The sequence below is a fragment of the Notolepis coatsorum genome (genome assembly GCF_963971535.1).
Source record: "Notolepis coatsorum genome assembly, chromosome: 7".
Lineage (NCBI taxonomy): Eukaryota > Metazoa > Chordata > Actinopteri > Aulopiformes > Paralepididae > Notolepis > Notolepis coatsorum.
In genome coordinates, this window is record NC_140171.1 from 94,273,493 (window position 1) to 94,292,340 (window position 18,848).

An 18,848-nucleotide genomic window follows, 5' to 3' on the forward strand; every position below is an offset into this window, starting at 1 on the left:
TAAACAACGACCTTAATACCACCGAATTCAAAAATTCCAACGTACACTACACATCATTCTTGCCTCATCACACTCGCCATTCATTCAATATACCTGATATCACAATGCAGCGTCCATATTTAACACCGCTCGTCCTTGCGGCTAAAGTAGCAAGCTAACCTATGCCACGTTCCAACGGCCCTTGAAAAAACGAACATTCTTTATACAACGGACACTCCTATGGTTTCTCTGCGGCCGTTTTGGTCACTAGTGTTTCATAACGATACAAAAATTCACCCACACATTGACATTCACTCATAACCTCTAGCAGACATCCATCAATCATATATATTTAGCAAAACACAGTGTCCTAGTTATAAACATACCATTCACTTCGCCACATCCGTCCTCAGCGCATTTCCTAACCTAAACCTCGCCCATACAATGCAACTTGTCCTAATCATAAGTGCAGTTCTTTCATTCAACTTCAGCAAGTGCTTTATATATCTACCAAGTTATTGAAAATCCGTCTTGCTATTCGCGAGAACCCTCTCCATCCACGCAAAGTAGCTTGCAGAGAGTTATTTGTAGGCCACCTGTCGGCTTTAATCGAGGTTTGTTGCCAAATTGTGCTCAATTTGACCACAAACCTCCTATTTCATACGTTATCCCTCTTCCACAAGCTCGATATTTCTCAGATTCTGACAAAAGGCGAATCCAAGCCTAAATGATGTCGGATTGCGTCTTGACAGCTCGCACATGAGACGTCTCTCATCCGTTAACCGCCTTGCGCACCGATTCTAAGAAAGTCCTACTGATAAGCAACCTGGCACGAATTTCATCACTTGGTTGCGCGCGATCTGAACTAAATACAGACACGTTTAAACCTCTCTTACCGGCAGTCATAATATTGACTGATGAAGGGTTTTGTAAAACCCATAATGGTACTCTCGTTCCTCCGTCCGCCATTTCCCAGAGCGGGGCTCGGTTTTGACGAGTGAAACAGCGCCTAATTTAACCCGTTCATCAACAAAAAATTGCTACTACCAGACCCCCAATTGTTCCCTGAACAATTATCCCTATTTATAGCGTTCCTAGTCTATAATTTCGTCACTCCTCCTGCAGCTCTGTACCGTTCACTCCGATTGCGCGCCTTTCTTCATTACATTAGTGCCGGCACGATCTAACCTTGCCTGCGGTGCCCGATTCCACCTAGAATATTCGTATCTATACCGTCCTTACCGACCAGTCATCATTTTGTTTAATAGAGGGTTTGCAATTCATCACACTGTTATGACCCTCTCCCCACCCCACGGGACGTACTCAGAGCGCGGGCCCGATCGTCGTGGAGTGAGCCGAGTTCGCCTTACTAGCACCCTTCCTTCTTAAACAACACAATTTTAATCAGTCAATGTTACCAATCCCTGATTGGTGTCCCTTACCCACCCGCTAGCTGCCCTGATCCTATGCAGAACGACTAGCAATGCAGATTCATGTCATCCCATTACTCTAATTCTAGGCTTTCTAACCGAACACACCTTAATTCCCTATTCTATCTCTGTGCAGCGTAGGCGCGGTCGAGACCAGAGCCAGGTCGTGAATACTGGTCTCTGGCGTCTTCCGACACCAACACATTTTTGGTCCAGCACGGCATTTACATTTACTCATAGCAAACCCTGTTCGAAAACTGCTCGACCTCCACAAAGTCAGACGCTCCATCTTTTACTCACCTATTAACCCGCTGTCCCTGGCTGTTGAGGTGAAGGATCAACAGTCGTAGAGGCGTCAATGAGGGAGAGAACCTCTCGGTCCCTTTTGAGAAGTAGCTTTCGTCGTCTTCAACCGGCTTTGGTCGAACTCAGCACGGGTCACGGGTACCATTTGAAGTAATATTCATTCATATCTATTGTCTCTGTGATCGTATCGTTGTATTTACCCTTCTACTCTGCGTTGTTCAATGTTGTTCGGTTTCAGGAAGGAAGCGCAGACGAGATGGTTTGAATTAAGTAGCTGCTGTGTTTATTCCATTCTAAATAAACACAAACTATGTATCAAACAAGTACTGAATCTTCTTCCTATATCTAATCATCGTCCTCGGTGTGGCTATCGGCCCCGGTCTGATCGGCTGCGGCCGGTCAGAGCGTCTTCTCCTGGTGTGGTTGTCTCAGGTTGTCCAGACAACACGAGGCCTTTTCTCTGCTGGTGCTGGTTGCCAAGGCAACGCTGGTCTCGGATCCTCTGAGCTGGGGAGCGCTTGGTTCGTCCCTCTGTGGATCCCTGCTGTGATGCGATCCTGTTCTCCTCATCGTGGATCTGTATATAAAGACATTTCTCCTCCCTTTTTCTACGTCATCCTGGTGACGATAGCTAGGGGCGTCATCTGTTTTCCTATTGGCTAAAAGATAATCTCGGCCATTTTATATTGAAATTCTTTTATTGGGAAAAACCACTTGAGATACAGTATCTCGTTTTCGAGAGGGTCCCACATTTTGTGCAATGTAACACATGACACACAACAACAACAAAAATTAAATAAATACAGGACATACAAAAACACAACAGAACAAGTACACATTGTAAGAGGATATGTCTCATTATAAGAGGATAAGAGGATATGTCTCAATCTCCATCATAAGAGGCCCACTCCCCGGCAGTCACATGACGCTGCCACCGCAGGGCAAACAAATATGCTTACCCTGCGATGACACCGCCAGGCAGCCGCCGCGAGAAAGGCCCAACAAAACATTCAAAGGGTGAGTAGAATACAGGATGTAATAGAAATTGAGCTCCAGGACTGGCAGGAGAAGAGGAGCAATCAACCTGCCCAACAAGCGCCCCAAATCAACCAATCGGCCCCCCCTGCCTAAAAATAGGAGTAGAGCCAACTAGCTAACCCGTAACACCCGCATAAAGGACGGCTGTGCCCCACGTCCCCTCACCAGCGCAGGAGCCCCACCAAGGAAGCATTTACACTTGCCAATAAAATTAGAACAAAGAGCATTTTTAAAGAGGTAAAATGAAGATATGGACCGAATGGACACCGGAAGATTGTTCCAGTCCGAAGGGGCTTTGAACATGAAAGATTTTTTGGCCATTGCTTTTGAAAATGGAGAAACTGTGAAAAAATACTGTACAGAGTGTCTTAGACGATAAGTGCAAGAGAAAGGGACCATCAACTGTTTCAGGTAAGCAGGATAGTCAGAATGGATACATTTGAAAATCAATTGCAGCCAATGTCTCTGTCTTCTTAAAGTAGGAGAAGGCCAGTCTAAGGTTTGATACATAGTACAATGGTGGGTTGTGAACGGACAGTCAAGAACAAATCTGCATAGTCTATTGTAAGCCACATTTAGAGGTGATAAATGGGTTTTGGAAGCAGCTTGATAGACAACATCCGCATAGTCCATTAATGGCAAAATAAGTTGTTGTGCAAGTCTCTTTCTAACAGTGAAGTAAAAACAATGTCTAGCTCTATAAAGGGCTCCAATGCTGCGATTCATTTTAATAAGAGTAGAGGTAATATGGAAATTGAATGAGAGTTCGGGGTCAAGCCATACTCCCAAATACTTGATGCGTTCAGCTTTATGCAGAGGTGTATTATCGGCACATAAGATAATGCATGCCTTAGATTCGGTTGCCTTCAGTCTTTTCCGAGTGCCAAAAATCATAAAGTGCGATTTGGTTTTGTTTAGTATTAGTTTATTTTCAGCAAGCCATTTCTGTAGTGTCTTAAAGTCATATTGTAAGGCTGATTGAATCTGTGCTACATTATTTTTGGATGTATACAACACTGTATCATCTGCATAAAGATGAACGCTGCAATCAGAACAGACAGAAGGTATATTATTTATAAATATTGAAAAAAGAAGTGGACCAAGGGTTGAACCTTGCGCACACCACGTTCTTGGACCATTGTATCCGATTTGAACCCTTGGATGACAACACATTGTTTTCTAGTATGAAGGTATGTATTGAACCAGAGTAATGCATTGCGTGATAGGCCAACAGAGTGAAGTTTATCTAGAAGTAGGTGGTGGTCAACTAAGTCGAAGGCTTTGCTCAGATCGATAAAAATTGCACCAGTTAATTTACCATCGTTAGTTGCAGAAAATATGTCGTTTGTAAGCTTTAATAGAGCTGTTGATGTTGAGAATTTTGACCTAAAACCAGATTGATGAGGTGATAAAATATTGCTGATTATATATCAATTTCTCAAACACTTTGGCAATAGAACAAATAATTGCGATTGGTCTATAATTATTCATTTCAAGTGCATCTCCACCTTTATGCAACGGGGTAATACGAGAGCACTTCCATATGTCAGGCATTTCGAATGTGGACAGTGACATATTAAACAGATCACATAATGGGTACATTAGAATATGGGATGCAAGTTTGAGGAACTTAGGTTCTAAACCATCTAATCCAGGACCACCACTTACTTTTAGGCTATTGATGGCATCAAAGACTTCCAAAGGTAAAATTTTCATAAAAGAGAAGCTATGATCAGGAGGCCTATTACTGAAGAGATCAGACACGGGATCGAGTGATGATGCAGCAGTGACAGATGAAAAATGCTGGATGAATGACTGTGCATTTTGACTCTTTCTAAGGACAGGATACTTATTTACATCTAAAGGCTATTCTAGTATTTCATTACCTTATTGGGAATTTCTACATGGCTCTCCTTGAACAGAGAATGGCATCTGTCCTTCAACAGAAATAGAATACGTGGTTTCTTGATTTGCTTGGCCATGCTTTGGGGTGGTTTTCCTATCTTTATTATTAAGAGATTTATTCTTTAGTTTGACTACCGTTTCCTAATAGTTTTTCCTTGAGTTATGTCCACATGTAACTTTAATTGAACCTTATTTTTGCTTGTTCATCATACTGATTGTATTTCTATTCTAAAGTAATCTTTAACCTTGTTTTAGCTTAATTGAACACTAAGTATCTTGTTTAGTTTTAACATAAAGGTCCTTGCTTTGTTTTCATTAATTTACAAACTATGTCTTATATTTTGGTTAACTGTCCTCTACCCTCTGGAGTTCTCAGTAACTAGCAGTCGACCAGCTGCTCGGCCCCTCCATCAAAAAGTGATCTAATCCCCTATTTTAAACAATTTGGTTTCCTGCCTGACCTTTGGTTCCTAGCCTAAGTAAATAAAGCCCTGTTGAAATGCTTAACTTAGCTGGCCTTCCGACCTAATGATCCAGTGAGGGGAAGGGTTTTTGGTTTCAACAACCATCTGTCTTTAAAGATAATACCTGACTGGTGGTTTCCCTTTAGAATGTGCTGTTGGGCCGGGGGAGGGTTATTCTCTACCAGTGGCCTTGCTTGTAGGAGTTATTTGACAGGGGGACGGGTTTGCTTTGACAGAGAGCGCTAGAATCTTGGGTCCACATTCCCTACAGCTTACCAGTTTCAACAGCATGATTCCCTGCACATGTACATTTCCTGGGAGAAGACATATGTTTTGTTTGATAATACACGACACAAGTCATTAGAATAATATAAGCATATACTGCGTTCATTCATTACGCACGTAGGCTATACAGTACTGCGCACGCTGCGGCAGGTGCACCACAAGCTGTATTATATATGATGACAATACATTAATCTAATCTAATTTTTATTGGTCGCAAAGCGATTCCGCATATCGGCCACCATTTTCACATGGCTGCATCATCAGTTGCATTCTAATGAGCTGGACAGGTGTGTCTAACTATTGACTTTTTGCAATTTAATTTGCACACTGCCCTATTGGCTGCCTTATAAGGAGCTTCGGAGGCGTGGTTTGTATGCAAATTACCTGGACGGGGACGCGCGTTCACGTTTCAGAATGGTGACATTCCTTAACGCCGGTATCACAGCTGTGATCATTTGAGCCACTTAAGACATCTTCCCCATGCGTTGGGGAATCAGAGTGAACTTGTTGTCGATTCTGTCTCAATCGGTTCCAAGATGGTTGCCCTAAGAGAAGTCTTTGGAAAATATTGGAGAATGAGACCCATTGACTTTTGTTGAGATTATTATATCTACTATCTATTATATCTAAGAACTATGGCTTATAACTAGTTTGGAACAATAAAATGTATACAATTATTTAGAATTTATCATTTTAATAATAAAAAATGTATAACTTTTATTCCAATTTATTTTACTAGACTTCACTCAGGTGTATTATTGATACTTTCATTGATACTATGTTTGTTTCTGACTCAAAGTGTGTGTGTGTGTGTGTGTGTGTGTGTGTGTGTGTGTGTGTGTGTGTGTGTGTGTGTGTGTGTGTGTGTGTGTGTGTGTGTGTGTGTGTGTGTGTGTGTGTGTGTGTGTGTGTGTGTGCGTGCGTGCGTGCGTGCGTGCGTGCGTGCGTGCGTGCGTGCGTGCGTGCGTGCGTGCGTGCGTGCGTGTGTGCGTGGTGCGTGCGTGCCGGTCTTCCGAAGAGAAGGGCCAAACAATTAGCAAGATATTGCTCAGTGTCAGCAATTATTGGCAGCCGGGCAATTTGGAGAAGACGCTGCTATCTGTATCCATGAGCTGTGTGTAGATTGTCAGGTTCATCATCCATGTGTGTGTGTAACTTTGGTTGCCATTGTCAATTTGGGCACAACTGTATCAGAATAACCCACAATGTACAAGTGCACGGATAATATTTGTGTCCTTTAAACATTGTCTTTATGTGGACATAAATAAAGATTCTAAATGTTTGTGTGTGTGTGTGTGTGTGTGTGTGTGTGTGTGTGTGTGTGTGTGTGTGTGTGTGTGTGTGTGTGTGTGTGTGTGTGTGTGTGTGTGTGTGTGTGTGTGTGTGTGTGTGTGTGTGTGTGTGTGTGTGTGTGTGTGTGTGTGTGTGTGTGTGTGTGTGTGAGAGAGATAGAGAGGTGGGTGAGAGAGATAAGGAAGGGGCAAGAGAGAAAGAGAGCTGGGAGATTGTGTGTGAGAGAGAGAGGGGGGGGGGTGTACTCAGTACTCAGCCCTTGTGTGGGTGAATGTAACAAGTTCCTAACGTTTTCTTTCCCCTATTATTTCATGCACACTTTATTCATTGTTTTAAATTATTATTTTAAGTTTATTTTGTGCATCACTCTGTTTTGAATTTGATGCAAATGTGCAATGCATGAGGGTCATCCTTTTGTGTTAAATGGCTACATAAAGCAAGCATTTGTTGACTCTCATGTTGATAAGAGTGTTAAAACTTGGAACTTGAAAAAGATCAGTTTAAGGTATACATTATTTATTTTTTAAATGCGATTACTTTGCGATTAATCGCAAGTTAACTATGGACAATCATGGGATTAATCAGATTAAATATTTTAATCGATTGACAGCACTAAAAATTATGTTAAAATGATGTATCACATTTCATAATGGCAATACTGATTGTTTATATGAATGTTTTTGTTCAGGATTTGGAGGTGTGATTATGACGAGCGACCCAGATGTCTTTAAAGAGCGAATCAATGAGCTGGGAGCAAAAGGGGGAGGCGACATCCCGGAGATGTGCCTGTCAGGACTGCAGGTGTGTGTGTGGTTGTATGCAGGTGTGTGTGGTTGTGTGCAGGTGTGTGTGTGTGTGGTTGTGTGCAGGTGTGTGTGTGTGTGGTTGTATGCAGGTGTGTGTGTGGTTGTATGCTGGTGTGTGTGTGGTTGTATGCAGGTGTGTGTGGTGTTGTATGCAGGTGTGTGTGGTTGTGTGCAGGTGTGTGTGGTGTTGTGTGCAGGTGTGTGTGGTGTTGTGTGCAGGTGTGTGTGGTGTTGTGTACAGGTGTGTGTGGTGTTGTGTGCAGGTGTGTGTGGTGTTGTGTACAGGTGTGTGTGGTGTTGTGTACAGGTGTGTGTGGTGTTGTGTACAGGTGTGTGTGGTGTTGTGTACAGGTGTGTGTGGTGTTGTGTGCAGGTGTGTGTGGTGTTGTGTACAGGTGTGTGTGGTGTTGTGTACAGGTGTGTGTGGTGTTGTGTGTAAGGGTGTAGGTTTGGTTTCAACATTGGGGGGGACACTTTAAGCGGGAGGTCCTCCCCCAGGAAGTTTTGAGCATCAAACACTTTTCATTTCCTGCATTCTGGTGTACTTTTACGTGAGGCACGTCTGCAAGGTTAAGATGGTACGGTCCTGTAGGGGTGTCTGTCTGATGGTACGGTCCTGTAGGGGTGTCTGTCTGATGGTACAGTCCTGTAGGGGTGTCTGTCTGATGGTACGGTCCTGTATAGCCTAGTGACAATGCCCCCAAAATGTTGAGATACCCCTACCGGAGGTAGAACAAAATACAACAATGTTTTTCCTCATCTCTAAGGTCTCCCATATGTGAAATGGATTCTTGTATAAAAATATTTTACTGCAAAAATGGTTAAATTGATAGATATTGTTATACACCCCCAAAGGAAAAAACAACCAAAATATAGCCTGGTCGTATGGGAGTTGAGACATATAAACTCATGTAGATTAATAATACAAGCTCCAAGAGCTTTCAAACTTGACATGCTAAGAGTCAGACAGTTGCTTAACCTAATAGAAAAACCTGGATGTGAATATCTGTATGCATGTAGGAAATATATACCTATGTACACATACTTAAAATAAGCGGAAATGTAAAAAATGAATATCTATGCAGAATGTTCTCATTTACTTTGTAGTAGCTCTGCCATGGATTGTCATAGAAACACAGATGAGGGCTTTTTCGGAAAGGTGTGGTTGTGCTGAATCCAGCAATACCAGATGTGTAAATATAGAATGCATGGTCCGGGAGTTACATCAGTAAATGTATGAGGTGTCCTAAATGAAAGAAAATGAAACATTGACATAATGAAGTCTTCCGTCCAAAGCCCATTATCAGTGGTGAGAAGCATGTTGACAAATTCAATGTTACTGCAAAGTAAAGTCACTTGAGGTAATGTTCTGGTCTATATTGTTAATATATTTATGATACATTTAATAATTTATATATTTCATATGATACATTTTATGATACTTCATATGGAAACAAAGATCCAATTGAATCAGGTTGAAATTACGTGTGTGTCCCCTGCTGTATTCTCCTAAAATCCATGATCAGCTCTTTGGTTTTACCAATGTTCAGGAGTAGGCTGTTATCCCGGCACCAGCGTGCCAGTTCATCAACCTCCTCCCGATAGGCCTTCTCGTCATTGTTAAAGATCAGCCCCACCACCATGTGTCGTCCGCAAACTTCACTATGGAGTTGGAGCTGAACCTGGCCACACAGTCATGTGTGTACAGTGAATACAGCAGGGGGCTCAGAACGCAGTCGATTGAAATAAAGGTGTTCTATTTCAATTTCAACCTGATTCAATTGGATCTTTGTTTCCATATGAAGTATCATAAAATGTATCGTATGAAATGTATAATTTATTAAATGTATCATAAATATATTAACATTATAGACCAGAACATTACCTCAAGTGACTTTACTTTGCAGTAACATTGAATTTATCAACATGCTTCTCACCACTGATAATGGGCTTTGGACTGAATACTTCATTATGTCAATGTTTCATTTTCTTTCATTTAGGACACCTCATACATTTACTGATGTAACTCCCGGACCATGCATGCTATATTTACATTTTACATATTGCTGGATTCAGCACAACCACACCTTTCCGAAAAAGTCCTCATCTGTGTTTCTATGACAATCCATGGCAGAGCTACTACAAAGTAAATGAGAACATTCTGCATAGATATTAATTCTTTACATTTCCGCTTATTTTAAGTATGTGTACATAGGTATATATTTCCTACATGCATAAAGATATTCAGATCCAGGTTTTTCTATTCGGTTAAGCAACTGTCTGACTGCTAGCATGTCAAGTTTGAAAGCTCTTGGAGCTTGTATTATTAATCTACATGAGTTTACATGTCTCAACTCCCATACGGCCAGGCTATATTTTTGTTCTTTTTTCCTTTGGGGGTGTATAACAATATCTATCAATTTAACAAGTTTTGCAGTAAAATATTTGTATACAAGAATCTATTTCATATATGGGAGACCTTAGAGATGAGGAAAAACATGCTTGTGTTTTGTTCTACCTCCGGTAGGGGTATCTCAAAAACTAAAGCCCTTTTTGACAGTTTGTCACAGCACTAGTAGGGGTGTCTGTCTGATGGTACGGTCCTGTAGGGGTGTCTGAAATTGTTGGTTATTAATATATAGTTACAGGTCAGTTTGTATAAAAAATGTGTGGTGGGACTCGATTACAAATTGTTATCGAATTAATTTGAGACTTTATAGTTAATTAATCGAGAATAATCGCATTTTAATCGCATATCAATATTTGATGCGAAAAGCAACATATTTCAATTCAAATGAATTTTGGTATACGAGTGAATCAATGAATATACATTATACATACGTCTAAGCAGCAAAATCCTGTATTAGCTACTACACAGACCAACAGATCAATGCAATTTTTAACAAAGTGCAGCAATTTTAGGAATAATATATACATATATATATAGCGCAAAGGATCTTTTGTAAACTCAAGCACTTTCGAGGTAAAAGTAAAACGCAGTAGTTTCAAGTACATTCCAGAACAGTTGACCATTGAAAAAGAAATAATCATAAAACATCTAATCATATGAGCAACTGAACAGTCATATAAACACTGAATGGCAATGGACGGTAGGTCATGCATGAAAAACTGAAACAGGTCAATTAGTCTTTCAACAGGTCCACAAACACAAACCTTCTCCGTCCCCCACCTTACCTACGTTAGAGCGGTCGCATGACATGGGGCTAGATCCACAAAGAATGGATTGCACGGTGCAAGTTGCACCCTTACTTACAATTCATTATGAATTGAAAATGGGGGACCCTGATGTAAACAAGACGAAAGTCTTTCTCTGGTCTGCATCCCCTTAACAATTGTGTGTATTGAGCCGTACTGTATTGTACCCATTCTGCAATCTGTTAATAAAATGTTCATTCAATCAATCAATCTGCGCGGTGATTGATTGAATGACATTTTTATTAACAGATTGCAGAGCAGTGCCTTATTAAAGATCTTTGAATACTTTTTCAAAATCCAGTCCCTGCCTAATTCGCGACTGTTGTTTGAACTATTGGGAGTAACCTTTTACCCTAATTTCCTCATAAGAAAATACTGCAGTTTGATCAGGTAAAGTCCCAAAAACAAGTCACAAATAAATAAGGTCAGCTGTCTCCCCTTAAAGAAGAAGAACCCCCGGAGCTAGTCTGCCAAGCACACAGTAATACATGAATTGAAAAGAAACAATAGCTCTGACAGGTACTATGTCCTAGTTTAGACCTCTAATTTTAAATTTAAAACAAAATGTTTAGACAGAATCAGAATTTCAACAGCTCACCGGATAATCAGGCTAGGTCTATGACCTCGCACACGTCCACAGGGGAAAATATACAGGAGGTGACAACCAGACGTTCTTTGTAGTGGTTCTCCCATTTTTAAATTTTTTTTTGGATTTTTCTCTGAGGATTTTGAGACAGGGAAATATTTACGCTCCCTTCTGGAATGCTCTAACGCAATTACCAACATCAATAAACCTTTGGTGGTCAAGCCTTGGTATCCTATCAACTCGTCGCCATTCTGTTGTGGAATATATAAAATGAGCCATGACAGTAAGCTGTAGGAATTTCATATCGAATCAGTTTTTTATAAAAATATAGAACATAGTTTATTTCTGGCTCCATAGCCATAGAAGAAGTGATCGGTTTATAATCAGAGACAACATGTTGTACACACAAAGCTTCTGACCACAAAGTGACAAAGAGATTTTGGTCGGACACACATTACATACATAATTGAAATGACGTACATTAGACACCAGATATTTTGTCTCTGATGTCTCTGATGTAAACAAAATATGCCCTAGTGAGAGAAATTAATAACAAAAGACGGGTCTAGGCTTATGTTATGTCTTTCACACTAGAACAAGAGTAAAGGCCATGTCATATCTCCTCAACCTTGGTCGTTGCCTGTTAAGCTGCAGCCCTATTTTCAGAAATGTTGCCTAAAGGTACATGCCTAGTAAATGGAAGATTGCTCCACTTCTACAAGGTCAATTTGCATGTTCTTGGTATCTAGGAACATCTAGGGACCTGAGGGTATGTATTCCCAGTGTCAGAAATATTGTGTCTGTTACTAGGCTTGAGTAAATTGTAATAAAAAAAAAGGAGAATATAAATTATGATTTTATTTTGCATCTGTGCCGGTGAATAACACCATGAAAACATTGAGGTTCTTTTGATTACGCTCCATGAGCTCATTCAGCACCTTCTTGAGATCAAGTGTACAAAAAAAATCTAAGCAAAGGAATAAAGGGAAGATGATTAAACAGAAAGATTTGTAGATACAGTAATAAATTATAATCCATTTTAATTATAAATTCATATTTGACCTTGAACTTGACCTTGACCTTATTATGGCCAAATCATACATCTATGGATAGGGAAACGGCTCCTCTTTCCAATGGCGGGCGTTAGATCTGGATTTAGTAATTTCTTCACGGTTTTACGATAAAAGAGATATAATTAGCATTTTTTCGATTAATTCTTATTTTCGGTAAATCGTATAAAACATCGGTAAAAATGAAAATATACACTTTGACTGCTGTTTTGTTAGGGTTATGGTCTTTACTCTTGGATACATTTGAGAAAAAAACTCCTCTTAACTCTTGAGGACGATTCGCGATGTGCCACTTTGCCGACCTCTAGCGGCTCAGGTGTGCATTTCTTAGATAGATATATAGATAGAATTAAAGCCCTATTTGTTGCCTGTCGATTGCCCTTTCAGGTGACACAATCCATTCAGCGGTTCTCGAGTTACATGCCGATATGTGAGGCGTGCGCCTAAGTACACATTACCACCCCCGACTCCCGGGGCTCTAGCTCTGTCAATCATTTTGCAATCTTGAAAATTTAGGGGATCTAATACGGTCCCTATGGATCGATTTATGATAAAGAAAAGCAGGGTCCTCTTCTAAGGGACCTTACAGCTTAACAGGTTTTAACAGACACTGTCAGACTGTAGCCTTCCCCCACCAACCCACCCAACCCCACCCCACCCACCCACCCAACCCCTCCCCACCCACCCAACCCCACCCCACCTACCCAACCTCCTCCAATGTACAGTTTCTACGTCAAATGCATATACTCTCTTTTCTGGACTCTTTTTGTATCACAAACAGTACTGTATTTGCAAATCTGGTATGTCATAAATGTATAGATGTAGCAGTACTGTCTATCTGTATGTCATCTGTGTCATATATGTTATGATGAATTGAAAATGGGGGACCCTGATGTAAACAAGATGAAAGTCTTTCTCTGGTCTGCATCCCCTTAACAATTGTATGTACTGAGCTGTACTGTACTGTACCCATTCTGCAATCTGTTAATAAAGTTTTCAATCAATCAATCAATCAATCAGCCTAGTCTCTGAGCTGTTATACTAGTTGACCTATATATTAAACTAGTCAAGCTGTACAGAGACTTAAACACATATGGACATAGATAAACATTTCCATTACACTCCCTTATTTTTGACCTGTTTTGAGGAGGGGGCTGTATTGGCTATATTTTTTTAGGGGGATTAATGTACCTCTTTTCAATATGGAGGGGGACATGTCCCCTGCAACCCACCTAGATCTACACCTGTGTGTGTGTGTGTGTGTGTGTGTGTGTGTGTGTGTGTGTGTGTGTGTGTGTGTGTGTGTGTGTGTGTGTGTGTGTGTGTGTGTGTGTGTGTGTGTGTGTGTGTGTGTGTGTGTGTGTGTGTGTGTGTGTGTGTGTGTGTGTGTGTGTGTGTGTGTGTGTGTGTGTGTGTGTGCATTGTGAGCAATGGGACAGCCAAAAGCCAGTGAGAAAGATAATGGAAGTGATTTGAGTTATGTAATTCTCAGCTTGCTCTGACGGCGGCACCACCTTCAACTGAAATCTTCGTGTTCACTGACGCACCAGCGAAAGACGCTCATCTGAAGAGTGTCGTGACGGCCCTCATAGAGAGCACCAAGTCTGTGGTGAGTAGAGGGCTTTCTTTTTATTTTTTTTCCACTTTTTCTCCTTATTTTTCTATTTTTCTCCCATCCTAATTTCGTAATTCCAATTCTTCCCTCCCCTGTCTTGAACGTTGCTAGACTATGCCTCCCACTGGTCGGCTGTAGTGAGGATAGAAGCCTTGCATCACGTGTCCCCTCCGGTACACGAGGAGGCAGCCTGTCGCATCTTTTCACCAGACAGCTCGAACTCTCACTGGCGAGGAGTAACGCGTGGGAGGCTCACGCTTCCCCCGATACTTCCTGTTTCTGCTGTACAGGCGTCACCCAACCGACCTGTAGGAGTCGCTGTCCACAACGTCCAATCCTCACCCACTGGCTTTCCCACCCTCTAACACAGCCAATTGTGTTAGTATAGTTGGGTCAAGAACCAAAATTCCGTGACCATTCTCTGGCTAAGATGTTTTGATGATTGATTTGACTTCTATGGACCTTTTATAAAATATTTAGCCCCTGTGTCCCTCCAAAAAATTCCGGCATTTTTTGTCAGATGGCCGAATCCAAAATACCTGCTGACGCCATCTTGAAAAATTTACTTTTGATCCAGAGCACCTAGAATCATGTATGAATACACTTTTTTGTGTAAGTCAATCATGACGATTCCAATTCTGACATACGTTTGACTCTATGACATCAATTTGACCCAGAAATCCAAGATGGCCACCATCTAGTAGAACGAAAATGTAACTTTTAATGTCAAAACCAATTTTACCATGGTACTGCTGTACTTTAAACAAACTACATTCATAAGGATCTCAGCAAAATAATTGATGAATGTACAGTGTGACAAGATAACTAATTATCCTTCAAAATATGCTCTCTTAAATAGCTGTAACTTGAACAGGTTAACAATGAAACCACTTTAAACATGTCATGATCAGTCCGAATCAGAGCATTCTGCCTCACTAGATTCTGAATCATCAGATTCCAATGAATCACCCCTCCTCCATACATCATCATCTCCCTTCTCATCATCATCCTCCTCACTCTCCTCTTCCTCACTTTCTTCAGCTAGCCCTGGTGCAGGTAGATGTGTTGGGAGAGCAGGTCGTGTGTGGCGGACAAGGCGACAGCGACCACCCACCAGCCATGTCCGAGTGGCGAAGGGTGTCGCTTCAGGGAGGGGTGGTGCACTAGATATGCCAAGTAGTTGGCACGGAGGCAGTGTTGGCGTAGGCTATCTGCATCTGGAGGGAGATGGATGAATTATTTGTTCTTCATTCTCTTCCACTTTGTGGCATGGGCCTCAGCCATGGTGCTACTCTTCTTGTCGCCATAAATAACATGTTGTGTGAACTCGAACAGCTCCGCTAGCACCTCCTCCTCAAGGTCAAGGCTATCTCCACACCACGAGAGCAGCCGTCGTGCCACAGGGCTCTTTGCCACCTTGTCATACACCGACGACTTACCCTTGCCATAGAAGCCTGAGTTGGCATCACAGCCTGTAATACAGTGTAGCTGCACAATACAATCTGCCATCTCCTCAGTAACAGGCCACGGCAGAAGACTGTCCTGCTTTCTCTTGATACAGAGCATACCGGGCAGCTGTTGAGAGATGGCCGCTGCCGTGACATAGGCATCGGTGTCGGCTGCATCAATGACAACAGGGCCACTGTAGCCTGACTCACATAGCCTGACTGTGTAAGTAGAGAAGAGGCTGTAGTTCTGCATTGGTTGCTGGGTTGACAAGTTGGTGCAGTGGGAGCCAACAGAGTAGATGATCTCTGTATCTACACCCTGTGCAACAAGGTCATTCAGATAGCTGCATATTACTTTTTGTAGCCACTCCTTGTTGCTGACGCTACACAGCAGTGTTTTGAACTCTCTGGCAGAGGGGAAGGGGTTGCCCAGCTTCATGTAGGTGTTGGGGACATGTACCTTACCTTGTACCCGCAGGTCTCGCTCATCATCTTTAGTTGAGTATGCTGCGTCGTACGGGTCATTTACACAGAAAATACGGTCAGCATCACCATGGCGGGCAAGGATGATGGATGATACGATACCTTGTGGACATAGTCCAACTACTTGTATGGGGTGCCATCTTGTGTCTGCCGATCTTCTGCTGATGGGGTTGCCATCCTTCTTGCAGATCTACAGATTGGAGAGAGAGCTTCTGAATGAGCTCGCTCTTCTGTGTCTTCCTATATGTGCCGTTGGAGTTGAATAAGGCCACACATTCCTCGACAACACGATGTTCCAGCAACTCGGAGAGATTCACAAGTTGACTGACCTCAACCAGGTTGATCACTGCCTTGAGAGCACTCCGCTCCATCTCAGCAGCTCTTGCTTTGAGTTCCTCCCCGGGCTTCTCCATGCAGGGCCGCTTGGCAAATGTCAAGCGTTTGCTCAGAGGGACAGGTGCATGGAGGGAGGTTTTCTTACTGAACACCCGGTCTCGCAAGAAGCTGGTCAACTTCTCCTCTCCCACAGCATGGGCTGAGTTGAAGTCCATGATGAGTTCATCGGAGGCAGGCATGGCTGACTGTAGGGTGCGGAGGGTGGGCGAGGCTGGATCAAATGGGAAGGAATCAAACTCATGCATGCATGCGACCAGGTCCTGCACACGCTGCTCATCTTCTATCATCCTTTTCGGACCACATTCTATGTGCTTCCTCTTGGCTTTTTTTTTTTGGCCAGGGCATTGTGAGCCACCCGGATCTTGGCCAAATTGTTCACATTTCTGGAGTGCACCAGCAGCTGCTTCTCATTCTGGAGGATGGAGAGCCAGCCAGACTTCATTTTGCTGCCCTTGTTCATTGTACACTCGATCCACATGTCCCAGGCCATGTTGGAGTAGGGCAGGGCTATTCAACTGGCGGCCCGCGGGCCAGATCCGGCCCGCGGGATGATTCTGACCGGCCCGCCAAAGATTACATGATAATAAAAAAAAATAAAAAAAAATATAAAAATAAAAATTTGTTTACTTTTTTCTTTTCATGTCAACGTTAACACAATTGAGCCAAAAGTCACTCAATTAATGACAGATTTCATTGATAAATTGAGGGAAAACTTTGCAAGTCGATTTGATGAATTTGACATGTCCAGAGAATTGATGCATTTTGTGAGCAACCCATTTGCCAATGTAGCTGCTATTTCCACAAAAGGACAAGAGTTCCTTGCATCACTTCACATTGATGAAGGTCTCCTGCAACTTGAAATAATTGACATGCAAGCATCATCTGCTCTGAAGCAGGCACTTGAGAATGAATCCACCACAACATTTTGGATAAAGTGTATTCATGTCAAGACATTCCCCAAAATAAAAACGCTGGCAATATCTGTGCTAACAATGTTTGGCTCAACATACACCTGTGAATCCAGTTTCTCTCACATGAATGCCATTAAAACATGCCTCCTTGACAAATGAGCATTTGCATCACTGTTTGCGGGTAGCCCTCACTTCCTATGAACCCTCTTTCTCTGCCATTGCCCAGTCAAAGAAGTGCATTCGCTCTCATTAGATGTGTGTATGTAGGCTAGGCCTGTCTGCCCCCCACCCCCCTGATGTTTGAGAGTTAAGAGTGGACAATAAGTGCTAATAAGATGCTGTGATTTGCTGGTGTTGCACAGACATGAAGCACTTTTTCATAAGCTCAGCTGCACTATAAATGTGTTTTTTTGTTCAAGTGTTGATGTTAGAATGTTCAGATGCACATCATGCACTTGTTTGTTTTTTATTAAATTTTTATATTGAAATGTTGAAGAGGAGATGTTGCAGTTGTTGCACAGTCATAAATGAAGCACTTTCTGCAGGAGATGTTGCAGATGTGGCACATAAATGAAGCACTTTTTTTGAAAAGTATACTACTTTTGCAATGTAGTTAAATAAAAGTTGTGAAAATGTGGTTGCGTGTTGTGTCAAGTGTACATATATTCATAGCACGGGGAGGCGCCGTGGCAGTCCGGCCCCTGGCCCCTTGGGTTTCTGACAATGTGGCCCCCTGAACAATTTAGTTGAATAGCCCTGGAGTAGGGGTTGCCTGTGATGGACTGAGTGAAGTCAGTATGAAGGAAGGCGACCTGATCAGCAGGGAGAGCTGTCAGCATTGCCCAGAAGTCAGGCAGCCACCTTCCATACCTATTGTTGTCGTACACTACCATCCATGGCAGCATGGCACGCAGAGAGCTGACATACTCATCCCAGTTGCAGGTATGTACTGCATGCACATTCTGCATGAGTGCATCTGTCATAGACAGGAAGTCCCTCCAGTAGTCCGCCATGTCACTGGCCTCCACCTGGGTGAATAAATTGGTGATGAGGCTCTCGAGGTCAGTACCATCCTCCAGTGCCGCATGTGCAGCTGCACAGGGTTCTTGGGAGAGACTCATATCTCTCAGAATCTCAAGGTTCTCCCTTGTCTCATCAGCCAGGTTGGGCATGAGCCTCCCCTTTACCAGCTGACTCATGAGTGCCTCATAGATGAGCCTCAAGCAACGCAGCCCCCTCTTGTAATGCTTGCCTTTCAGTGCACGGTCAACGGAGCCCTCTGCAATAACTCCTCCTGCCACGAGTACATCTCCTAGCTCACTCCCCTTGTAGCGCTTGTAGATAGCGCTCATCATCACACACTGTGTATGGAAGGGACCAAGAAAGGGTACAATGTCATCATGGTACTTGTTTGGGTTCTCGGCCTTGAGCAGAGTGATGAGGACGTACACATGATGATCTCCCACTAAGAAGGCGAAGGGCATGTGCTTAGTGGCAATGATGGTAGACAGCTTCTCCATGATGTCATTCACAACTGAGTTGTTGGGCGGTTGATTGTAAGATGTATGAGAATAAGCCTTGCTCTTCCTCTGCTCCATATTCAAGCCAGCGTGAAAC

At 42.5% G+C, this 18,848-nt stretch overlaps 1 protein-coding gene across 2 annotated transcripts in view; it reads left to right on the forward strand.

The window, feature by feature from the left end:
• The window catches only part of vwa10.2 (von Willebrand factor A domain containing 10, tandem duplicate 2), a 167,594-nt gene that overhangs the window by 89,391 nt on the left and 59,355 nt on the right, over positions 1-18,848 (forward strand). For both annotated transcript variants that reach the window (XM_084319062.1, XM_084319063.1), the window contains exons 9-10: positions 7,389-7,501; positions 13,871-13,987. In XM_084319062.1, coding sequence (XP_084175188.1) covers positions 7,389-7,501; positions 13,871-13,987 — 230 coding nt within the window. The remainder of the gene's footprint in view (positions 1-7,388; positions 7,502-13,870; positions 13,988-18,848) is intronic.